Source organism: Sciurus carolinensis, unplaced genomic scaffold, assembly GCF_902686445.1.
Source record: "Sciurus carolinensis unplaced genomic scaffold, mSciCar1.2, whole genome shotgun sequence".
Classification (NCBI taxonomy): Eukaryota; Metazoa; Chordata; class Mammalia; order Rodentia; family Sciuridae; genus Sciurus; species Sciurus carolinensis.
Genome location: NW_025920163.1, coordinates 299,833 through 326,393, shown reverse-complemented (window position 1 = coordinate 326,393; position 26,561 = coordinate 299,833). Strand labels below are relative to the sequence as shown.

At 37.1% G+C, this 26,561-nt stretch overlaps 1 protein-coding gene and 1 pseudogene across 1 annotated transcript; one reads left to right on the top strand and one right to left on the bottom strand.

Moving 5' to 3' along the window:
• LOC124974664 (14-3-3 protein theta-like) overlaps positions 1-22,585 on the top strand; it is a 41,805-nt pseudogene extending 19,220 nt beyond the window's left edge.
• A 3,287-nt stretch (positions 22,586-25,872) lies between these two features.
• On the bottom strand, positions 25,873-26,139 carry LOC124974667 (molybdopterin synthase sulfur carrier subunit-like). Its single transcript, XM_047537767.1, has one exon. It carries the CDS (start codon positions 26,137-26,139, stop codon positions 25,873-25,875), a length of 267 nt encoding a protein of 88 aa, XP_047393723.1.
• Positions 26,140-26,561: the final 422 nt, after the last annotated feature.

Below are 26,561 nucleotides of genomic sequence, written 5' to 3'. Positions count from 1 at the left end.
CACAAAAATCGAATGCATTTTTATACATAAGTGATGAATCTTCAGAAAGGGAAAAGAGGAAAACTACCCCCTTCACAATAGCATCGAAAAAAAAAAAAATACTGGGGAATCAATCTCACAAAAGAGGTGAAAGACCTCTACAATGAGAACTACAGAATACTAAAGAAAGAAATTTAAAAAAATCTTAGAAGATGGAAAGATCTCCCATGTTCTTGGTTAGGAAGAATTAATATTGTCAAAATGGCTATACTACGAAAAGTGCTATACAGATTCAATGCAGTTATAATTAAAATCCCAATGATGTACCTTACAGAAATAGAGCAAGCAATTATGAAATTCTTCTGGAAGAATAAAAAACCCAGAATAGCTAAATCAATCCTTGGCAGAAAGAGTGAAGCAGGGGGTATTGCAATACCAGATCTTCAACTCTACTACAAAGCAATAGGAACAAAAACGGCATGGTATGGGTAGCAAAATAGAAAGGTGGATCAATGGTACAGAATAGAACACATGGACACAAACCTAAATAAATACAATTTTCTCATACTAGACAAAGGGGCCAAAAATATGCAATGGAGAAAATAGTCTCTTCAACAAATGGTGCTGGGAGAATTGAAAATCCATATGCAACAGAATGAAACTAAACCCATTTCTCTCACCGTGCACAAAACTAAACTCAAAATGAATCAAGGACCTTGGAATCAGACCAGAGGCCTTGCATCTTATAGAAGAAAAAGTAGGTCCAGAGCTTCTACGTGTCAGCTTAGGACCAGAGTTCCTCAACAGGACTCCCATAGCACAAGAAATAAAAGCAAGAATCAATAACTGGGATAGATTCAAACTAAAAAGCTTTCTCTCAGCAAAGGAAACTATCATCAATGCGAATTTTCTCCCACTCTGTAGGGTCTTTCTATGCATTGCTGATAGTTTCCTTTGCTGAGAGAAAGCTTTTTAGTTTGAATCTATCCAAGTTGTTGATTCTTGCTTTTATCTCTTGTGCTATGGGAGTCCTGTTGAGGAAGTCTGGTCCTAAGCCGACATGTTGAAGATCTGGACCTACATTTTCTTCTATAAGATGCAGGATCTCTGGTCTAATTCCGAGGTCCTTGATCCATTTTGAGTTCAGTTTCATGCACGGTGAGAGATAAGGGTTTAGTTTCATTCTGTTGCATATGGATTTCCAATTTTCCCAGCACCATTTGTGTAAGAGGCTATCTTTTCTCCATTGCATATTTTTGGACCTTTTGTTTAGTATGAGAAAATTGTATTTATTTGGATTTATGCCCATGTCCTCTATTCGGTACCATTGATCTACCTGTCTATTTTGGTACCAATACCATTTTTGTTATTATTGCTTTGTAATAGAGTTGAAGATCTGGTATTGTGATACCCCCTGCTTCACTCTTTCTGCCAAGGATTGCTTTAGATATTCTGGGTTTTTTATTCTTCCAGATGAATTTAATAATTGCTTGCTCTATTTCTGTAAGGTACATCATTGGGATTTTAATTGGAATTGCATTGAACCTGTATAGCACTTTAGGTAGTATGGCCATTTTGAGAATATTAATTCTGCCAATCCAAGAACATGGGAGACCTTTCCATCTTCTAAGGTTTTCTTTAATTTCTTTCTTTAGTGTTCTGTAGTTCTCATTTAGAGATCTTTCACCTCTTTTGTGAGATTGATTCCCAAGTATTTTATTTTTTTTGACGCTATTGTGAATGGAATAGTTTTTCTAACTTCTCTTTCTGAAGATTCATCACTTATGTATAAAAGTGCATTGGATTTATGAGCATTGATCTTGTAACCTGCTACTTTACTGAATTCACTTATGAGTTCTAAAAGTTTTCTGGTGGAATTTCCAGGTTCCTCTAAATATATAATCATGTCATCAGTGAACACGGATAGTTTGAGTTCTTCTTTTCCAATTTGTATCCCTTTAATTTCTTTGGTTTGTCTAATTGCTCTGGCTAGAGTCTCAAGGATGATGTTGAATATAAGTGGTGGAAGAGGGCATCCTTGCCTTGTCCTGTTTTTAGGGGGAATGCTTTCAGTTTTTCACCTTTTAGAATGATATTGGCCATGGGCTTAGCATAGATGGCCTTTACAATGTTAAGGAATGTTCACACTACCCTAATTTTTTGTAGTGTTTTGAGCATGAAGGGATGCTGTATTTTATCGAATGCTTTTTCTGCATCTATTGAAATAATCATGTGATTCTTAACTTTAATTTTGTTGATATGGTGAATGACATTTATTGATTTCTGGATGTTGCACCAACCTTGCATCCCTGGGATAAAACCCACCTGATCGTGGTGCACTATCTTTTTAATATATTTTTGTATGCAATTTGCTAAAATTTTGTTGAGAATTTTTGAGTCAATATTCATTAAGGATATTGGTCTGAAATTTGCTTTCCTCGATGTGTCTTTGTCTGGTTTAGGTATCAAGGTGATATTGGCTTCATAGAAGGGAGGGTTCCCTCCTCTTCTCTTTCATGAAATTCTTTGAGGAGTATTGGAATGAGCTCTCTTTAAAGGTTTTGTAGGACTCAACTGAGAACCCATCTGGTCCTGGACTTTTCTTTGTTGGTAGGCTTTTGATGATCGCTTCTATTTCATTGCTTGAAATTGATTTATTTAAGTTGTGTACATCCTCATTGTTCAGTTTAGTTAATTCATATGTCTCTAGAAACGTTGATTTCTTCGAGGTTTTCTTTTTTGTTGGAGTATAGATTTTCAAAATAGCTTCTAATTATGTTTTGTATTTCACTCGTGTATTTCACTCTATTGTGATATTTTGTTTTTCATTCCGAAGTTTTGTAATTTGAGTTTTCTCCTTTTTTCTCTTTGTTAGTGTGGCTAAGGGTTTATCAATTTTGTTTATTTTTTCAAAGAACAAACTATTTATTTTGTTAATTTTTCCGATTGTTTTTTTTGTTTCAATTTTATTGATTTCAGCTCTGAGTTTAACTATTTCCTGTGTTCTACTACTTTTGGTGTTGTTCTGCTTTTCTTTTTCTAGGACTTTGACCTGTAGTGTTAAGTCATTTGTTTGTTGATTTCTACTTCTTTTTTTGAATGTGCCCCATTAAATAAATCTTCCTCTAAGTATTGCTTTCATAGTGTCCCAGAGAAGTTGATATAATGTGTCTTTGTTCTCGTTTACTTCTAAGAATTTTTTTATTTCCCTCCTAATGTCTTCTGTTATCCATTTATCATATAATAGTGTATTATTTAATTTCCAGGTATTGGAGAAGTTTCTGTTTTTTATTCTGTCATTTATTTCTAATTTCAATGCATTATGATCTGATAGAGTACAAGGTAGTATCTCTATCTTCTTGTATTTGCTAACAATAGCTTTGTGGCATAAAATATGGTCTATTTTAGAGAAGGATCCATGTGCTGCTGAGAAGATAGTGTATTCGTTCTTTGTTGGGTGGTATATTCTATATATGTCAGTTAAGTCTAAATTGTTGATTGTGTTATTGAGATCTATGGTTTCTTTATTCAATTTTTTGTGTGGAAGATCTACCAGTGGTGAGAGAGGTGTGTTAAAATCGCCTAGTATTATTTTGTTGTGGTCTATTTGATTTCTGGAAATGAGAAGGATTTGTTTGACATACATGGATGAGCCAATGTTCGGGGCATAGATATTTATCATTGTTATGTCTTATTGATTTATGCTTCTCTTAAGCACTATGTAATGTCCTTCTTTATCCCTTCTGACTAGTTTGTCTTGAAGTCCACATTATCTGAAATGAGAATGGATACTCCAGCTTTTTTGCTGTGTCCGTGAGCATGGTATGTTTTTTCCCATCCTTTCACCTTTAGTCTATGGCTATCTCTTTCTATGTGATGAGTCTCTTGCAGGCAGCATATTGTTGGATTTTTCTTTTTAATCGAATCTGCCAGTCTATATCTTTTGATTGATGAGTTGAGGGCATTAACATTCAGGGTTATTATTGTGATATGATTTGCATTCCCAGACATTTGACTCATTTTTTTTTTGACATGATTTGGTTTCTCCTTTATTTGGCTATTCCTTTAGGCTAGTTCCTCCCATTGCTTATTTGCTTTTTTGTTTTTCATCTCTTCCTCATGGACTATTTTGCTGAGAATATTCTGTAATGCTGGCTTTCTTTTTGTAAATTCCTTTAGCTTTTGTTTATCATGGAAGGATCTTATTTCATCATAAAATCTGAAAGTAAGTTTTGCTGGGTATAAGATTCTTGGTTGGCATCCATTTCCTTTCAGGGCTTGTTAAATGCTGTTCCAGGTCCTTCTAGCTTTTAGGGTCCAGATTGAAAAATCTGCTGATATTCTTATTGTTTTCCCTCTGAATGTAATTTGTTTCTTTTCTCTCACAGCCTTTAAAATTCTGTCTTTATTTTGTTTGTTAGGTATTTTCATAATAATGTGCCTTGGTGTGGGTTTGTTGTAATTTTGTATATTTGGAGCCCTATAAGCCTCTTGTACTTGATTTTCCATTTCATTCTTCAGATTTGGGAAATTTTCTGATATTATTTCATTGAATAGATTGTTCATTCCATTGGTTTGTTTCTCTAAGCCTTCCTCAATCCCAATAATTCTTAAATTTGGCCTTTTCATGATATCCCACAATTCTTGTAGATTCTGTTCATGATTTCTTACCATCTTCTCTGGTCAACTTTGTGTTCAAGATTAAATATTTTTTCTTCAGTGTCTGATGTTCTGTCTTCCAGGTGTTCTATCCTATTGGTTATGTTTTCTATGGAGTTTTTAACTTAGTTTATTGTTTCCTTCATTTCAAGGATTTCTGTTTGTTTGTTTTTTTCAGTATCTCTAACTCTTTAGTGAAATGATCTCTTGATTCCTGTATTTGCTATTTTAACTGTAGATAGGTGTGATCATTTAATGCCTGCATTTGCTCTTTCATCTCCTCCTTCAATGCCTATATTTGCTCTTTCATTTCCTCATTTGCTTTCCTGATTGTTTTATTTATGTACATTCTGAACTCCCTTTCTGACATTTCTTCTGCTGTGCTGTCATTGGGTTTTATTAATATAATATCTAGATTTGTTTGGGACATTTTCTTCCCTTGTTTTCTCATATTGGCCAGATGGGACTTTGAGATATTGCATATTTCCTCTATTGGCTTATAGTTGCCTGTAGATTTCCAGTATATCACCTCCCAGCCTTAAGTAGCCTGAAGTCTTGGAGGAACTTGATAAAGCAGTGCTTCCGAAGAAAGCTTCCCCTAGCCCGCTACTGGTTCTAGGTCTTGGAGCTGGCTCTGTGCGGAAAGGCTTTCACTGGTGGGCCTGCTCCAAGAAGCTGGCCGTGTGGGAGGAGCCAACTGTCATACTGAGGAGAGCTACCTGGGAAAGTCTCTAGCTGCCTTGTCCTGATCTGATAAGCCACTCCTATCCATGCCTGCTACCCAGGCCGAGCTTCACCCGGTGGGTGAGACTCACTCCGTGGCTCTATTTCAATCTGAGTCTCTAAATGCCTCTCCTTCTTGAATCCTAGGTTCTGGAGCAACTGAGATGCAGTCACACTCTAATCCACCATCTTGCATTACCCGTATCCAGATTTCTTTATCATATATATTTCTAGCTCCTATTGACATGTTCGTATGGTGGTTCTCTTTAAATTTTTTTGTGTAATGTATTATATTGAAAGATTTCCTATAATTGAGCCATCTAAAAACCTTATTTTATTTCATTCCTGAATTCATTGTAATTGTTTATAATCATTATTATATACTGTTATATAAACTATATTATTATAGAGTATAATATTATATATTATATAATATGTATATTATATATATATTATATGTTATATTAGAATCATCATTATATTTATAAACATGGAAGTGGACATCTATAATCATAAATGACAACTGGTCTAATGTTTCCTTTTTTTGTATTATGTTATTAGGTTTAGATTAAATGTTAACCAACTACATACAATGAGTTAGTAAGCTTTCTACTTTTTAATTCTTGTTGTTGGTTGTTTTTTGGTACCAGAAACTGAACCCAGAGGTGCTTAATCATTGATCCATATCCCAAGCCCTTTTTCCTTTTTTATTTTTATTTTTATTTATTTTATTTTGATATCACTATTGAATCCAGGGGCACCTAACCACTGAATCACATATCCATCCCCCTTTTTAATTTTTTAGTTTGAGACAGGGTCTTGTTAATTTGTTAGGGTCTCTCTAAGTTGCTGAGGCTGGCTTTGGACATGTGATCCTCCTGCCTCAGCCTCCAAAGTTGCTGGGATTACAAGCATGTGCTTGCATCTTTTTTGACAACCTGATATAACTATAATCACACTGAAATTTTGTTCTTTAAAGAACAGATAAACCCAACAAGAAACCCTCTGATGCATTTTTCAATGTTAGCATTACCACTTTCTGGTTCCATTGATGGCAATTTGTTCTACTTGTATTTACTATATTTCTTGGGTCAGTTTTGTTTGCAAAAGAAATCATCCAAAGTTTTCAAATTTATTTTCATAAAGGTGCATTTGGTATTCTCTTGCACTCTTTTTCTTTATCATTCTATCTCTGATGTGTCTCCTTTCTTATTCCTAAGCCTGTATATTTTAATCACTTTATTTCACCCTGATTAGATTCATAGTTCATTAATATTATTAGTTTTTTCAAAGAGAATAATCCAAGTTATAAGATATCACACATCTCCCAGTTGTCTTTGATGATAAGGAGGGATGATGTATTTCCCCATTAGAAATGTCAAAAGAACTTTTGTTTAAAAACAATCCATACAATAGGTGAATTAGACAATTATAATGCAACCAGAAAATAATATGTAAAAAAATGAAAAGGGATAGGAGTTAATTATAATTAAGTCTTCATCATCATTAGTAATTAAAACTAAATTTTTAAAATAAATGCTCATGTTTTTTCCAAACAGATATGTTTACTTAAGCATACATAACTTGCCAAGAGCACTCACTGGGGCAAACATATAGTCAAACTTCTGCTGGGAAAAATTTTCTTCATTATCAAGAGTATTATGTGTGAAATTAAACCTCAATCTCTCACCCTGCACAAAAATCAACTCAAAGTGGATCAAAGACTTAGGCACTAGAACAGAGACCCTGTGCATAATAGAAGAAAAAGCAGGTCCAACTTTCCATCATGTCAGCTAAGGACCTGAATTCCTTAAGAACACCCCTAAAGCACAAGAAGTAAAATTAAGAATCAGTAAATGGGATGAATTCAAACTGAAAAGTTTCTTCTCAGGAAAGGGAAACAATAATGTGAAGACAGAGCCTGCAGAATGAGAGAAAATTTTTACCACATGCACCTCAGATACAGCACTAATCTCCAAATATATAAAGAACTCTAAAAACTTAACACCAAATAAAATAACTCAATCAGTAAATGGGCTAAGGAATTGAACAGACAGAAGAATAAGTACAATTGGTCAACAAGCATATGAAAAAATATTCATTATCTCTTGCAGTTAGAGAAATGCAAATCAAAACTACTCTAAGATTTTATCTCACTCCAGTCAGAATGGCAGTTACCAATAATACAAGCAATATAAAAATGTTAGTGAAGATGTTGGAGAGAAGGTAAACTCATATATTGTAGGTGGGACTACAGATTGGTGCAACCATTCTAGAAAACAGTATGGAGATTCCTCAGAAAACTTGGAATGGACCCACCATTTGGCCCAGCTATCCCACTCATCTGTTTATCCAAAAGAACATAAAATCAGCATACTACATTGTCAAAACCACATCAATGTTTATAGCAGCTTAATTCACAATAGCTAAGCTATAGAACCAAGCTACATGCCCTTCAACAGATGATGGATAAAGGAAATGTGGTACATATACACAATGGAATATTACTCATTCTTAAAGAAGAGTGCAATTATGGCATTTGCCAGTAAACAGATGGAACTGGAGTCATTATGCTAAGTGAAGTAAGCCAATCCCCCAAAACCAAAGCCAAATGTTTACTCTGATAAGGGGAGGCTGTTCCATAGTGGGGGTGGGTAGGGAAGAATGAAGGAACTTTGGATTATGCAGTGGAGAGGGTTGGGGTGGTGAGGATGGGAAGGGCAGTAGAATGAGACAGACATTATTACCCTATGTACATGTATGAGTACACTACTGGTGTAACTCTGCACCATGTACAGTCAGAAGAAAGAGACGTTATGCTCAACTTGTGTACAATGTGTTAAAATGCTTTGTCATGTATGACCAATTAAAAAAAATTAAAAAGTGTAATGTGTGTAGTCATGTTTGGTTCTTATTTTTTGGAGGATTTTAAAAATTAAAATGAGCAGATAAATTGATCCAATTTGTTAAGACCTTGGTTTTAAACCAAATGATGACTCTATGAAATCTCTAATAGACTGAAAACATTTTTTTTCTAGGGGAGGTAACTGGAGATTTAACCCAGGGCACGTTATCACTGACTTACATCCTCAGCTCTTTATATATATATAAAGAATATATATATATATATAATATAAAGAATTTATATATATATATATATAAAGAATATATATTTTATTTTGAAGACAGACTGTCACCAAATTGCTTAGGGCCCTTCTAGGTTGCTGAGGCTGGCATTGAGTTGCTGGGATTATAGTAATGTGCTACCACATCTGGCTCCTGGAAAACATTTTTGACCAAAAAGAAGAAAGAATATGGAAAAAAATGGAAACCAGAAAGTAATTCACACAGAGGCAATACATGTTTAATTATTTAATTTGCTAAATTAAGAATATTCAAAAATAGCCAGGTCTAGTGGCACACACCTGTAATTCCAGCAGCTCTGGGGGCTAAGGTAGGAGCATCAAAAGTTTGAGGCCAACCTGAGCAACATAGTGAGACCCTGTCTCAGAATAAAATTTAAAAAGGGCTGGGGTGTGACTCAGTGGTAGAGAATCTCTTAGTTCAATCCCTAAACCCCAGGAAAATAAAAATGTTCAAAAGTGTTATGTATGACCATTCATTAAATAATCATATTTAGCATATTAAAATTTAATGTACCACCAGTTGGACATGGTGTTGCATGCCTGTAATCCCAGGTGCTGGGAGGCTAAGGCAGGAGGATCTGAGTTCAAATCCAGCCTCAGCAATTTAGCAAGGCCCTAAGCAACTCAGTGAGACCATGTCTCTAAATAAAATAAAAGAAAGAACTGGGAATATGGCTCAGTAAAGTGCCCCTGGATTCATCCCCTGGTATAAAAAAATATAATGTACCACCAATTAACATAATTCTATTTTTCCATTTAACTATTTAGCTTTATTATAAATAACAACAAAGCTGATTGTCTGTCAAGAAATCTGGCATTCTTCATTTCTGAAAGTTTATAAGAGTGAGGTAAAAGCACAAGAAAAAATCTTAGGCAGAGAAATAAATACTTTAATGTAGAAAGCATCAATTTTGCAGTGACAAATTGCAGAACAGCACCCCAAATTAGTGAAATACATTTTTCTTTTGGTACCAAGGATTGAACTCAGGGGCATTCAAACACTGAGCCACATCACCAGCCCTATTTTGTATTTTATTTAGAGACAGGGTATCACTGAGTTACTTAGTGCCTTACCATTGCTGAAACTGGCTTCAAACTTGAGATTCTTCTGTCTCAGTCTCCCAAATGGCTGGGATTACAGGTGTGTGCTACCCAGCTTGCAGAACATTTAAAAAGAATCTAATCATGCAAAATACACCTTTGAACACTATCAAAATGTGCTAATTCTGATTTTTTATATTTAATAATGATTATTACCACTTATTTTAGGTTACTATATAACCAGTACTATTTGCCAAGCAGAAAAAAAATATAATAATCTCAATTAATCTTCCTAACAACATTGTTAATATGTATTAAATATATCTTGCCCAAAGTCAGCTTACACCACTGGTCAGTCTACCTATAACATTTCTAAGGTGTGATTTCAGTGGATTACTGATATCATTTATACTCAAAATATAAAATTTGTTCCCAGACGCTGCCTTAATTATGCAATGCAGCAGGGGACCTTTCTAGAATCTAAAATTTAGAACTGAGAAAAGTACATAAACCTTTCTACATATATAAACATACACCTACCTCTTCTATCTTCAATACATCCTTTTTGCCCCTTAGCCTGTCTTCTCCATCCCATCACTTTCTCTTCCTCTCCCATCCCAAATAACCTTTCTCACATGCAGTAAGTCATCTTTTATTTACCTTATGGTGAGAGTCACATATGATGGTTATCTACATATAAGACACATGAGCACATTCTACTTAATGACACCTCTTGTGGATTTCAGGGTCTAGGCTTGTCCTCTGCAAAAATTCCTAGCTCACCCAACACTCTACACTGGTTTCTCTCCTCTGTTAGTTTTAAAGGTTTTAGCAAATGTAGGTAAGTTAGCAATGATCCACCCAGTTATTCAGGCCATAAACTTAAAAATAATCCTTGAGTTTTCCAAATCATTACCCCCAAAACATATCCTATATCTTTCTCCTTCTTCTCCTTGTCACTACTACCATACTTGTTTGATTATTATCTCTTTTTTCTAGAAATAATAACAATTTAAAAGAAAAAACATTATTTCTGTGAATAAAATATTAAAGCATTGTCCTTTATTCATTCAACAACATGAAGATGTAGTTGTTATTACATATTTAAACTCTAAAATCAAATCAACTTACTAGAAACTAAGGATCAAGACTGGCCTGATACACAGAGACATAAATGTAGCAAAATTCATGGTACCCATGTCCAGATCTTTCAGGAAATTTCATCAGATCACTTACCAATGAACTCAGTGTTACATGTCCAATATAATGATCATTTTTTTAAAAAAAATCTTATATGTTATAAATCCAAACCACAAAACTTCCCTTATACATTATTTCAATTAAAGTACAAATAGATTCCTGGAAATCATATTCACAATGCTTCCTAACTAGATCTTATGGAATCATAAATGTGTTTGCCTGTGTATTGAGTTTTAAATTCATTGGAACACATTCCATAATGCTTTCTCATTCTATTTACCATGGGCATACAAGTTATCAAAACTAATAGTCATACAATGAAAGTCAAATGGTTATTCTAGATAAGTATCACTTTTTCCTCAATATGGAGATTAGAAATGATCCACTAAAGAGTTTGTGAAACCAATATTTTGCCAAAAATAAGTTAAAGCAGCTTTAATTTTGCCCTTTTCTATAAGTTATAAATATTTTATTGTTGATCATCAATAATGTGTTTTAGAAACTACAAAGTTTTTTTTTTTAACCTGGTTTTTGTGAATATTCTATTCCTCCAAACCTGCAGCCCATTGGACAACTTCTTATAAACATAAACAGCTTCCCCTACATTGTGGAAAGAAATTCACTAGCTCAAGTAACATAGCTTCTGCTTCTATTTGAAATAAATTTGAATGTTATTTCAAAACTGACTTAACAACAACAGGGATGGCAACATGTCCTGTCCACACTGTGACAACTGTGCTTTGCCATCAAAGGGTCTTTTCAAGGAAGACACCAGTTTTATATGTTTCTGTCCTTTGCTTGGCCTGGACCTCAATGACTCAGAGTATGTACATAAACCTAAGCCATTATCATTGGGCAGAGTCCAGCAAAAACTTGACTTCTCAGCCCCTCACAGTGAGCTAGAACATCTCGCTAACTGCTTCTGGTTTTCACTGCTACAATTCACCCCAAATTCTTACAGGATTGAGTTAAATTTAAGTACTAATTGAATTTTAAAAACAATGGGAAGAAAAGAAAATCTTCATAAACTTAAGAGACTTATTGAAATGGAACCTGTTCAGGGGAAGGGGCAGGGCTAATTGATTAACATGGGAAAAAACAAAACAAAACCAAGATGTTTTAATGAAAGGTTTACATGAACAAGAACCACTTAATGAAATGTTTGTTCTTGCTCAGAAAAACCTGAGAAGAGAGGAAAATAAATGTGGACAAAAGAGTGTATGTCAGAGGCAAATTACCATATTCTGGCATGAAGTCTATTTTGATGAAATTCATCAAGTGTTCCCACTCTCTAGATGTGGCAAAACAGCTATTCAGTTGAAACCACCCAAGGAAATAAGGCTAAATGTCCTCATGACAGGGGAGAATGCACAGAGCCCTTGGGCATCTCAGTGGAAACAGGGCTCAGAGTGACATTACCTTAAGTGAAAAAGCACCTTAATTTGATTTGGGGTTCCAGCACTAGGAATATGGGGAAAGAGGACACCCATTTTGATAACATATGTATCAACTCCCCTCTGGTGTCCATGCATCAAACTAGAATATCCATGAATGTGAGGGGAGGAATCGGTTTCACAAAGACCCCACTGTGACACACACACCTCACCCCTGGTGTGTGTCTGAAAGTGCTGAGTGAAATCTGGGAAATCTCAGGGCTAACTGATCTCCATGAAGACTGAGCTTACACAGATTCCCAGCTAACCCCTAAGTGGAAATGAACATTTTTACCTCCAGCATACAGGAAAACCCATCATCAACATTCAGATGGAAAACAGACCACAAACACAAGGCCAAGGGTGTTGTTATTGCCATGAATGCTAATCTTACAGAACAGAAAAAATACATCACCCATGACCTAACTTCAAACTTGGCAATATGTGTTGAACTCTTATTTTACATATTGTTTAAGAAGGAAGTGCCATACAACCCATAAATTTATGACAAACACTTTGGCAAAAATCATACACCAGACTGAAGATGAAGTTCAAAGTGGCCACAGGTTGACAAAGATCACCTGAGGGTGAATTTTTTAGACACCAGGAAGTAGATCCCTAAGGGTAAGGAGCTGAAGTACAGCAAACTTAGCACTTTATGTTCTAGAGTTTACCTATCAGGCAGACGATCTTCTAAAAATATGTAATATTTTATTTTATCACTTTCCTGGTCAAAACTATTCAACGGCTTCCTAATGCAGTTAGAATAAAACCCAAATTGCATTATTCATCTAAAATGTCTGATATAAATCAGATTTTCCTTTCTTGTTATCTCATCTTTTTCATCCAATTCTCTGCTGTATTTTCCTCCTATTTTTTTCACTAGCTTGCTTGTGCTAGTGTGTGAGCTTTATGATTTTCATGCCATCTGTTGAACCAGACCTGGACCTGGAAATCAGGGATTCTTCTTTGGACAATAGACTTATTAAAAGCCTAGGGGCAACCTGTTCATCACTGGTCTGTTGTTTTTGGAACAAAGATGCCAAGATAATTCAATAGATAAATAATAGTCTTTTTAACAAATGGTGGTAGGACAACTGGTAAACCATATATGAATCAATAAATTTTAGTCCCTACTTCACACTATATTAAAAAATTAACTCAAAATGTATTAAAGATGTTAGTTTAAGCTAAAAGTATAAATTTCTTAGGAGGAAATACAGGTATAATCTTCATGTCCTTGGACTAAGCAATGTTTTTTAAATATGACACCCAAAACTTAACTAACCAAAGAAAAGAGATGACTAGAAGTTACCAAATTAAAACTTATAGAGGTTGGGGATTTAGCTCAATGGCAGAGTGCTTGTCTAACACATGCAAGGTCCTGAGTTCAGTCCTTGGCCCTGAAAAGAAAAACAAAAGAAAACAATAAAAAAACTTTGTTTCTGTCAAATGTCACCATTAACAGTGTGAAAAGACAGTTAACACACCAAATAGAAGAAAGTATTTCCTTATCTATCGCATAGCTCATAAGAATCCAGAATACAGAATATATAAACAACTTACAACTTGGCAATAAAGAAAACCCAATTTAAAATGGTCAAAGAATTTAAATGGAAATTTCTCCAGAGGAGATATGCAAATGACCAGTAAACACATGAAAAGATGTTTAGCATCATTAGCCATTAGGAAGAATGCAAATTAAAACAGCAATGACATACCAACTCACATTCATAAGAATGGCTATCATTGAAAACAACCAATAAAAAAGTAAATGTTGACAAGAGTGTAGTGAAAAATAGCTTTCATACTTCACTACTGGTAATGTAAAATGGTATGGCCATTATGAAAAACAATTTAACCATTTATGAGAAAGTTAAATTAAGTTCACCATATGACCCAGCATTTCCACCTCTAGGTATATATCAAAGAGAAATTAAAACATGTTCTTGCAAAAATTTGTACATGAATATTCTTATCAGTATTACTCATAATAGCAAGAAACACAACACAAATGATCAACTGATGAATGTACTATATCCTCATAATGGAATATTATCCAGTCATTAAAAAAAAGATATACTGATGCGTTCTATAACATGACTTAACTTGATAACTTTTTTTTTTTAATTTGTAGTGCTGGGAATTGAATCCAGGGCTCCACACAGGCTTGACAAGTGCTCTGCCACTGAGCTACACCCCTAGCTCTAGAAAACATTTTGCTAAATGTAAGAAGCCAGGTGCATAAGGCTGTGTGTTATAGGATTTTTATAAAATGTCCATAATATCCACAATAGATAAATAAATACAGACTTAAAATAGAGTAGTAGTTGCTAGAGATTGAGGGGAGGAGAAAATGGTAAAAAATTGCTAAGAGTACAGGATCTCTGTTTAGGTGTGATGAAAATGTTCTGGAGTTAGTTGGTGGTGGTGGATGCATAACTTTATAAATATGTGAAAACCCACTGAAATGTGGAAATTGTTAGACTGGTGGATGTTATGGAAATTTCTTGTTATAAATCCAGAATAAGGGACTGGAATTGTGGCTCAGCGGTAGAGCACATGCCTATCATGGGTGAAGCACTGTGTTCAATCCCCAGCATCACATAAAAGTAAATAAAGACATTGTGTCCAACTAAAAATATATCTAAAAAATCCAAAATAAAAAATGCCTAGGGAAAATATCAAGAATTCAGTATTCCTAATGGCTATGCAATGAACAAGCCAGTGAGGAAATGTAGTAGAGATGTAACTTTAGGTTTAGATACTAATTTTATATATAAAATTGTGACTGTGTCTAAGTGTGCATATAATGTGATTGAATATGAAAAGTGTCCTGTGGACTCCACAAAGCAACCATTAGAACTAATGAATTAATTTAGCAAAATCTTAGATATAAGGTCATAAACAAAAATCAACTGTATATTTATATACTACAACAAACAATTGGAAAATGAAATTTTAAATGTTGCATTTATAAGAATATTAAAAAACCTACAGTCAGTTGTGGTAGTTCATGCCTGTAATCCCAGTGGCTCAGGAGGCTGAGACAGAAGGATCACAATTTCAAAATCAGCCTCAGAAAAAGTTATGTGCTAAGCAACTCAGTGAGACCCTGTCTCTAAATAAAATACAAAATAGCGCCAGGAGTGTGACTTATTGGTCAAGTGTCCCTGAGTTCAACCCTGGTATCCAGAACAAACAAAAAACCTAAAATACCTAGAAATTTACAAAAGGTATTAAAAATTTCTATGCTAAGAATTGCAAAACATTACTGGAACAATGATTAAAATCCCTAGATAAATCAGAAAACATACCATATTTATGAGTCAACTGATTTAGAATTGTTAAAGTATCAGTTATCCTCCAAATGCATCCGTAGATTTAATGAATTCACAATTTTAATTCCACTAGCTTTCTTTTTTCTAAAAATTATATGAAAACAAAAAATGGTGGCAGGGGGTCTAGACTATCCAGTGGAAACTTGCAAAAACTCAGCAAAATTGGAGGACTAACACTAGTTGACTTTGGTATTTACAATAAACCTAAAATAATGAAGGCACTGTACTGCTGGCAAAAAGTTCAACAAATAGATGAACAGAACTGCAGAGAAATTTCAGAAACAAACTTGTGCTTACTTGTTTGATTTGCTACAAAGATGACAAATGAAAGAAAAGTCTTTTCAACAAATTGTACTAGAACAACTCAATATTAGTATAAAAAAAGGTCCTTAACACCTACCTCAAATCATACACAAAAAAGAATTCTAGATTAATTATAAACTCAAATACAAAAATTAAAACTATAAAGCATCAGAAGAAGACATAAGAGACTAATAGGTAAGCAAAAGTTCTTAGAACACAGACTTACCTAGCCATAAAAGAACAGATTGATAAATTAGACAATAAAAATTTGAGGTGGTGACCACAGAGAAGAGGCCCTGGCTCCCACAACAATGAGAAGTGTGGTCAGAGACCAAGAAGAAGTTCTCATTCTGAGAACATTCTGAACTTTACAATAAGCAGCACTGCTCCTTTCCACTCCTGGCTGATAGTTCCTACAATATGGCGCCTATGGTGTCGTCCCTGCTTCTCTTCCAGGACTTCACCTTCCCGCCGGAGTGAATTTCACCTTCCCGCCAGCGCGAACTTGCACCCTATCAGGAGCCCAATAGAAAAACACAGCCAACCAACCTGCTCCTCGTCATACCCCTCATTCCCTCATCATAAATACCCGTGAGAACAATAAAAATTTGCAGCTCGATCAGAATTCCTGTCTTGCTGTCACTCCCTGTTTCCCTTGTCCCTTTCATTCCTTCTCTCTTAGGTTCGCCATCCCCCGTTGATGTTCTGCGGGCCAGGACGGTTGGCGCGCAACGTGGTTGACTCGAGCCTTTGTCTGAGAAGTGAACGCTGCCCTCTGGGGAACCCTTGGCCAAGCGGGATTCGGGATCACCTCAGTAAACGCGACCTGGAGTCAGATCCAGGAGGAGAGTGAGGCTGGCGCAAGGTGAGTGACACACCATGGGACAAGCAGTTTCGTCACATGATTTGTTTCTGACGGGTCTCAAGGAGGCCCTCAAGACTCGGGGAGCACGTGTTAAGAAAAAGGATTTAAGATCATTCTTTTCATACATAGAGGATTTATGTCCTTGGTTTCCCCTCGAGGGGTCGATTGATGGTAAAAGGTGGCTCAGAGTAGGAGGCTGCCTCAAAGATTATTATGAGACTTTTGGTCCTCAAAGGTGCCCGTCACTGCCTTTTCTTATTGGAATTTAATTAATGAGATTCTTAAAAGTTCACCCTTTGACAGTGGAACTTTAAAACTTGTAAAAATTGGGGAGAAGGCAATGCAATCCACCTCTCACCCCCCCTCGGCATGCCCTTCAGTTAGTATTCAAATGCCCCCTACTCAGCCCTCTCAGGACCCTGAGACCCTCCCAGACCCCGGGAACCTCCCAGACCCTACCTTACCAAAGGAGTCCCCTAAAAATCCCCCTAAGATTTATTCAGTTTTAAATCCCCATGATGAGTTGACCCCAGAGGATGAGGCTACCCTGGAGGAGGCAGCGGCTCAATACCATTCTCCAGACCTGCCACCTCTTAAAAATCCACCTCCCTCTTATATACCCCCTGCCTTTTGGGCTCCGGCCCTTCTGGGACCAACTGCCCCCCCAGACATTTTTTCCCACTTCCCTTGCCTAATCTAACCCCTTTACACGAGTCTTTCCAACATAGGTGGGAACAAATCCAACTTTTAAAAGAACTAAAAGCCCTTGATACCAAACTTTGCTCACTGGCCTTGGGCACAGAGTTAACACAAACTGGCCCAAAACCCCTTAATACTTGTAAGGTGAAGCCACGTGGTCAGCCTGTTCTTGCCTTTCCAGTTACTCACAGTCAAGCAGATCAGCTCACACAGACTGAGGCAGAGAATTTAAAAGGAAGTCAGGAAGAGGAATCGGGGAGGAACAAGAGGTAGAACCAGAGGGAGAACAAGAGGAGGACCAGAAATCAGGGGATGAGGAGGAGCCCATCTCTGGACAGAGTGGAGTCCTTGGTTCTTATAAAAGGCTGAGCCTCCACTTTCTTGAAAGACTTAAAAAGGCTTGTGCGCAGTATGGCCCCACTGCACCTTATACACTGGCCTTGCTAGAGAACCATAGTACACGGCTCACCCCTAATGATTGGAAATTTTTGACCCGAGCCACCCTCAGTGCGGGTGACTTCCTGTTGTGGAACGCAGACTTTAGGGAATATGGTCAGGAAACTGCTCAAAAAAATTCAACCAAGCCTTCCTTTAAATCCTGAACCTATGTTAAACTAGTGGGTAATGCGCCATTTGATACTAATGCTAAACAGGCATGCTTTCCTACTGGGCTCCTAGCACAGGTTCAAACAGCTGGTTTGCACGCTTGGAGGTGGCTCCCTCAAAAGAGCTCAGCCACCAACTCCCTAGCAAAAATTTGTCAGGGTCCTGATGAGCCTTACAGTGACTTTGTTGCCTGGCTTAATCTAGCTGTGGAGCACTTACTTGGACCAAGTGAAAGCGAGAGCTCCTTTGTAAAATATCTTGCCTTTGAAAATGCCAACCCAATGTGTCAAGATGTTCTTCGGCCCCACAAAGATAAAGGGGACCTTTCTGACTTCATTAGGCTGTGTGCCAGGGTAGGAATGGCCCATGCCATGGATCTCGCCATTGGTGCCGCCTTCACCAAGGCCCTTCACAACCCTGGCCCACGTACTTGTTTTACTTGCAAACAACCTGGCCATTTTGCGTGAGAGTGCCCAACAGTGAGACTGGGTCAAGGACCCATATCTCCTCAAACAGGGGCTAAACCACCTCCACTCACCCTTTGCCCTAAATGTGGTAAAGATCGCCACTGGGCCAAGGAGTGTAGATCCAAGACCAATGCCCTTGGACAGCCTATTCCCTCTAACTTCTCGGGAAACTCCTCTTGAGGCCAGCACCTGGCCCTGACCGCTCCCAGAACAAACCCAGGGGCAATAAGATTTGTTCCCTCTCAGACTCCCAACCCAATCCAGTCCCCCTTTCCTTCTCCACAATCACCTCCCTTCAACGCACTACCCCAGGCAGCACAGAATTGGACCTCTGTGCCTCCACCAATACAATATTAGACTCTATGCAAGGACCCCAAAAATACCCACTGGGGTTGTAGGCCCCCCTCCACCTCATATGTGTGCTCTTATTCTTGGGAGAGCTACCACCTTACAAGGTGTTCAGGTCTTCACTGGCATCATTGATAATGATTACACTGGAGAAATTAAAATACTGGCCACAGCTATTAACGGAGTAGCGGCCATCCCTGCAGGAACAAGAATTGCACAATTAATACTCCTTCTCCTCAATTCAGGAAACACTCCTGCCACCCCAAATTCACCACAAAATACAGCCTCTTTAGGTTCCTCTGATGTATATTGGGTCCAACCTATCTCCCACAAAAGACCCACTCTTACCTTATTTATTGAAGGAAAGAAATTCCAAGGGATCCTAGATTCTGGTGCAGACGCCACAGTTATTTCTCAAAAATATTGGCGATCAGAATGGCCCCTCACCTCATCACTAACTGACCTTAAAGGAATAGGGCAATCAAAAAACCCCTTAGTTAGCTCCAGGGTGCTCAATTGGACTGACACAAGAGATAACACAAGAAATAAAGGAACTATTACCCCCTTTGTTGTTCCTGATCTCCCTCTCAACCTTTGTGGATGAGACATTCTAAGCCAAATGAAAGTTATTCTTGCTAGTCCCGACTCTTTAGTCACTCATCAAATGCTTCCTATGAGCTTTCTCCCTTGTACAGGCCTTGGGAGTCTAGGACAAGGACAGGTTGAGCCTGTACAGCCCATACAAAAAAACAGACAAATTTGGACTTGGGTATTTGGATTTTTAGTGTCGGTCCCTGACCCTCCTGTACCCCATGCAGACAAAATTATTTGGGAAACTCAAACTCCTGTGTGGGTGGATCAGTGGCCCCTTACCCAAGAAAAATTAGAGGTTGCCTCCATGTTAGTACAGGAACAGTTGACAGCCAGCCATGTGGAACCCTCAACCTCACCCTGGAACACTCCTATTTTTGTTATTAAGAAGAAATCAGGCAAATGGTGCCTTTTACAGGATTTGTGCGCTATCAATAAGGTTATGCACCAAATGGGGGCACTACAGCCAGGGATCCCTACACTGGTAGCTATTCCTAGGGACTATTATAAAGTGGTCATCGACTTAAAATATTGCTTTTTTATTATTCCTCTACATCCTGAGGACAGACCCTATTTTGCTTTCAGCCTTCCCCGCATCAATTTTCAGGGCCCTATGCAAAGATTTCAATGGAAGGTCCTTCCCCAGGGTATGGCTAACAGCCCTAGTCTTTGCCAAAAATATGTTGCTCAAGCAGTAGACCCTGTGAGAGAGCGGTGGCCACAAGTTTATATATTACATTTATATGGATGATTTGTTAATCGCTGCACCTAATACCTATGATCTTAACAATTATTTTTTGGATCACTATAAAGCCCTTACTGCCTTGGGGCTTCAGATAGCCCCTGATAAGGTTCAGACACAGGACCCCTACACCTACTTGGGCCTCAAACTTCAAATTAATCAAATTCAAATCCCTAATATACAATTGCGTGTGGACCATCTCCACACTCTTAACGATTTCCAAAAATAACTAGGGCATATCCAATGGCTAAGACCATATTTAAAACTACCCACCTATGTGCTTTTGCCTCTTAATAATATTTTAAGGGTAGATTCTGATGCTTCTTCTCCTCGAGAGCTTACTCCTGAGGCGTGGCAAGCATTAATTCAAGTCACAGAAGCCATTGCTCAACAATTTGTTACACAAATATCTTATAACCTTCCTTTGGTTTTGGTTATATTACACAACCCTCATACACCCACGGGACTATTCTGGCAGTGGAATCCATATTTTAAAAATAAAGGTTGCCCCTTGCTTTGTGTTCATTTGCCCACCACATCCTCTAAAGTTATTGCTGTCTATTCTGCTCAGGTAGCTTCTATCATATCCAGACAATTGATTTCTGAAGTACAGATACTCTAGAGCACCATACAAGATCTTCAAGATCAGGTGGAGTCCTTAGCAGAAGTGGTCCTACAAAATAGGAAAGGTTTAGACCTTCTAACTGCTGAACAGGGAGGCATTTGTCTGGTTTTGCAGGAAAAATGCTGTTTCTATGCCAACAAGTCAGGAATTGTTAAGGACAAGATCAAACAGCTGCAAGAAGACTTAGAAAAATGCCAATGAGCACTGACTGATAATCCACTATGGACTGGATTCAGTGGACTCCTTCCCTATCTCCTTCCCTTCCTAGGTCCCCTCCTTTGCTTGCTGCTTATTGTATCTATAGGTCCTTTGATATTCAACAAGATCATGGCTTTTCTTAGAGCTCAAATTGAGGCTATACAGGCAAAACCTATTCAGGTTCATTACCATCGACTGGAGATGATGGATTGCGATGGTGCAACATCTGATCAATATTAGATCTTAATAAACCATCACCCCTGTGAGCTGAACTGGACAGCCAATGACTGGTAAGATTCGTGAGAGCTCATACCAACCTAAGACAGGAAATGAGGGCTAGAGCCTCATTATCCAATGACGGGTAAGGATGTTGCTCTATCACGGACAACCTAAGACAGGCGCAGTTCCCGAGGGATTGTCACTCCAGCTCTGTACCTATTCGGGCAAGCCATGCCCCCACCTCGCCACATAGCCTCTATCACCCCCTTAAAATATGGCTATGAAAATGTGGTCAATAATTTTATATAAGAAAGGAGGAAATGTCAGGGACCAAGAAGAAGTTCTCATTCTGAGAACATTCTGACCTTTACAAAAAGCAGCAGCACCCCTCCCCACTTCTGGCTGATAGTTCCTACAATATGGCGCCTATGGTGCCATCCCTGCTTCTCTTCTGGGACTTCACCTTCCCGCCGGTGCAAACTTCACCTTCCCACCAGCACGAACTTGCATCCTATCAGGAGCCCAATATAAGAACACAGCCAACCAACCTGCACCTCGTCATACCCCTCATTCCCCAGCATAAATAACCGTGAGTACAATAAAAGTTTGCAGCTTGATCAGAATTCCTGTCTTGCTGTCACTCCCTGTGTCTCTTGTCCCTTTCATTCCTTCTCTCTTAGGTTCGCTGTCCCCTGTTGATGTCCTGCAGGCTGGGACAAAGTGTGAGCTGATTCAGAAGTTTGAACTAACCAGGTAGGCCAAGCACTATGATGATGTGGCCATCTGCATGAAGTCTGACCCAGCAGGGTGCAGAGCTCTCCACCTAAGTATGCAGCTTGTTCTCAAGTGGCCTATAAGAACATGGTGGGGGGCCACAGGTTCACCTGGAGGGTCAGAATTAAGCATAAAACTCACACCTTTAACAAGGAGTTGCAGCTGATTAAGGACTATTGAAAGAAAGTGTAGTTGGAACTGAGATCCATCTGCACCTTGGTGCCAGAATTGTTGGCAAGTATTTAATAGCCAATGCAGCTAATCCAGAGAGTAATGTCTCTATCTGAAAATGGAGGGAGATTACTTCCTGTATCTTGCTGGAGTTGCATGTGGTGATGATCAGAAACAAATGATAGATAATTCCTAAGGAGCTTATCAAGAGGCATTTGACATAAGCAAGAAAGACATGCAATCCACACACTCAGTTTGCCTCATACTTGCTTTTAAATTTGCTGTTTTTGACTGTGAGATTTCTAAAAACCCAGAGCTTTCCTGCACAGTGCTCAATCAACTTTTGATGAGGCCATTGCAGAACTTGGTAAACAAGACTCATACAAGAAGAGCATCCTTGTCTACTACTGTTTAGAGACAACTTAACATTATGCATATCAGACAGAACAGGCTAAGGGACCAAAAATTAAATACAAATAGGGTGTCATCCTTCCCTCAAAGAAATATTTTCACACATCTTCATTCCTTATTGTGCTTGGATTTCCTAGGGCAAAGAAACCCATTCATATATGGAATCAACTGTTCATAATCTTTTTCACACTGCAGCTTTGAGTAAACTCCATTCCTTGATTTGTTTGTCTCAACTTTCCTGATGTGCAATTCCTGCAGTATATAAGCATTAATAGCTTCATTTCATGTAAACATAATTAACTTCTAAACAATTAGTAGAAAACTAAAACTCTGGTATTTAAGTAATCTGAACAAGTTCTGCAAATGACTGTGTTTTGCATTACTGTGAAGACAACAAAATGTAATTAATTATAATTTAAAGAGTGTTCTAACCCATCATGGTGGTGCATGCCTGGAATCCTGACAACTCAGGGAGACTGAAGCAGGAAAATTGCAAGTTGAAGACCCACCTTGGCAACTTAATGAGGCCTTAAGCAACTTATCAAGACCTGGTCTCAAAAGATAAAAAGTGTTGGTGATGTTGCTTAGTGGTTAAGCTCCCCTGGGTTCAATCCCAGTACCAAAAATAAAATAAATAATAGTGTTCTATGTAACTTCTTAATTTCTACATTCCATTCCTTATTTTTCTTTGATGATTTTTTTCCCAGTAAGCAATCTTTCCATACTCTTTCTGTATTCTTTTTTCATAGAAATCCAGATATATTAGATTGAATGGGAAAGTACTTGACAATTCTGAGCTGGTATTCACAAATTATCACATATGACGGGAGGTCACATTTGTCTGTGACAACAGGAAGTTTCCTTCTCATTCTTCATTTGTTTAAGTTGACAACTTCCTTTACCATTAAAAATTCACCACTGCCTCATGCCTTTGTAGTTCTGGTATTCACTTTATTATGTAATAGAAGTAGCATGTTGCTGCCAGAATACAATCATTGCTTTTGGAAAATTAAAGTATATGTCATTTCTTAGTATATTAGAAAGGGGAAACATAAGTACAAGTCCAAATTTAAAAATTTAGTAATTTTTCATGCAGATTTGTACACATGTGAGATGGTATCCAGTTTGTCTAGTCACTGTTCTTTACAGAGTGCATTTACAATGCACTATTGTGCATTGCTAATCATTGACCTTAGTCCCCAAAAAGTCATATGAAAAAGTTATGCTCTATGTAACAGCAGAGTAACATAAAATAAATTTACATTTTATAAAATAATTTACTGTGGCTTTGTAACAATTGCATACACAGCCAGGTGAATTTCCTACTTTCTGAAGTATATTGACACTTCTTTCTTGTATTAGGTAAAATGTAGTAATGGCACACATATTTCTGCATGGTGGTACACTTTTTTGGGAATTCCTGGGAATGTGTAAAATTGAACTAAAATTTCTTAGTGTTTTACCATAGATCAGTCTCATGGCCTTCACTTCCTCAGATGTAAATGGTGTCCAGCTAAGTGTTATGGAGTAAAGTGAACATTTTAAAATAAAAAAAATAGAACTTCTATTCTTCAAAAGATACCTTTAAGCTGGGCATGGTGGGGCACAACTCTAATCCCAGCAGCTTGGGAGGCTGAGGCAGAAGGATCACAAGTTTAAGGCCAGCCTCAGCAAAAGCATGGTGCTGAGCAGCTCGATGAGACTCTGTCTCTAATATACCAAATAGGACTGGGGATGTGGCTCAGTGGTGAAATGCCCCTGATTTCAACCCTTGGTAAAAAAAAAGAAAAAAAAGAGATACCTTTAAGAAAATGAATAATCAGGCCACAGAATTGGAGAATATAGTCACAAATATATTAACTCAAAAATATCATAACTTTTATAACAATGTTAAAAAGATAAACAGTCCAATTTTTAAAATGGCAAAAGACTTGCATACTTTATAAGAATGCCAGTAATAGGCACACAAAAAATCATCCACATCACTAGTTATGAAAGAAATGTAAATTAAAGCTACAGTGAAGTACCACTACACTCCTACCTACATGGTTAGTTCTTAAATAAGAAGATCAAAGGAAGTTTGGCAAGAATGCAGTGTACAAGGGAATAACCCTTTTGAAAAAGTGTATGGCAGCTTGTACATATTCACATCCAGATACAGGAAATTTATGTTAAAGATGGTTAAGAGAAAAGAGTTGAGATCTGAGTCTCACCTTTAATATTTAGAGGTCACAGGGAAAAAAAGTGTCCATAAAAGGTAATGAGAAAGAGGAAACAGTAAAGCAGTAAAAAACTAAGAATATATTTTCATGGATACCAAGAGAATAAAGTATACCCAACTTTCTGTTCCTAATGATGCCTTTGTATCTTTTTGCCTTAATGTCTTTTTTTTAAATCATGGGTTTAAGTTTATTTTTTAAAATATATAAAGTTCTGAGAAAATATACAATATCGAAATTGACAAAGACTTTCCAGTTCAACCAATATTTCCACAATACACCCTGATATTAAAACCATCAATGTACTGGCATGGATTAGGGCTCTCTGAGACAGTTGAAGTAGTGAGGAGGGGCACACCTCAATGAGAATTGAGTTACAATTGAAAATTAGTCAATGAAGAACATATTTACCACAGATATCTCTCAATTATCCCAGTTCTTCCCCATTGGTAGCTCCAAATAACCCCTCATCCTACACACCCATTTACTTTGCTTTTTCTACCATTTTCCCACAGGTACAACCTGTGAACTATCATAATTTGTGGAGAACAAAGATTAAAATGTGATCAACAATAGAAGTTCACCAAATTTATAATTTAGCACTCTAAAAAAAAAAATAAGTGATTAGCTGTTGGTTGCCCAAAGCATTAAAGAATCATTTTCCAAGATAATGATGATTCTTCTTATAGTTCCTTTTTCGATATGGGCAACCTGGCTTTTAAAGTGTCAATGGCACAGGTCACAGCTTCAAGGAATGCAGCCCTGTGGGTCAAGGACACAGCAATAATTATGCTTGCTTCAGACACTGGAACCAAACCAAGTCTATGGAACACTGCTATGTGCTTGACTGGTCATTTCTGCCTAATGCCACTACAAATTTTTCTGATTTCATTTTATGCCATTGGTAGATATGCTTCATATTCTAAGCTAATGACTTTTTTCCTTCAAAGTTATTTCTTGTAGTCCCTACAAACAAGGATATTGCACCACAGAAAGGAGACACTACCAACTGGGAGACTTCATCCACAGAAAGTTTCTCAGAAGTGAATTTTATTATGTCTTTAGATGTCTCTTCAACTTTGTCCATATCTTTTCTAAATGGCTAAAAAGCACTACCCTCCACTAATGTGGGGGATAACCACAATTTTGTCTCCTGGTTGAAGGAGGAGGAGTTGGTCTCCTAACTCCACATATTCTTGATGAACTGCAAATATCACCTGATTTATAACTTCAGCCAATCCAGGATGCTGAGTTTCTATTTCTTTCCACAGTTGCAATGCTTTTATTTCTTGTGGCATGGAAATGGTCTCTGAATGAACTCCTGCTATTTCAGCACTTTTTGCAAAATATAATACTTCAACCTGGCATGGCAGCACCATCCCGCTGGGGGCACCTTGATTACATCCTTAATGTCTTTTTTGTTTGATGTTACACTTAAGTTTCTTTTGCTTAATAGTAAGCTAGAATATTTGTTTTCCATCATTTTATTTTCAATAGTTTGTATGCCTATAATTTGGTATATCTCCAAAGTGATATAAAACTATTTAAAAAAGCAAACTCTTTGCTTTTGTCAAATTATTTTAATCCATTTTATATATTGTCATACTAATTAATTGAATATGATATTATTTTGGTTTATTTTTACCTCCTTTTAAATGATATCTTATTTTTTCTTATATTTTGTTGAAATAATAAAATTTTAGTTCCAATTTTTATCCTAATACTTCAATTTGTATCAACCCTAGTTATTATTCTTAGTAGTTTTCTATAAATTTTTAATATATGGAAATGGAGTTATAAT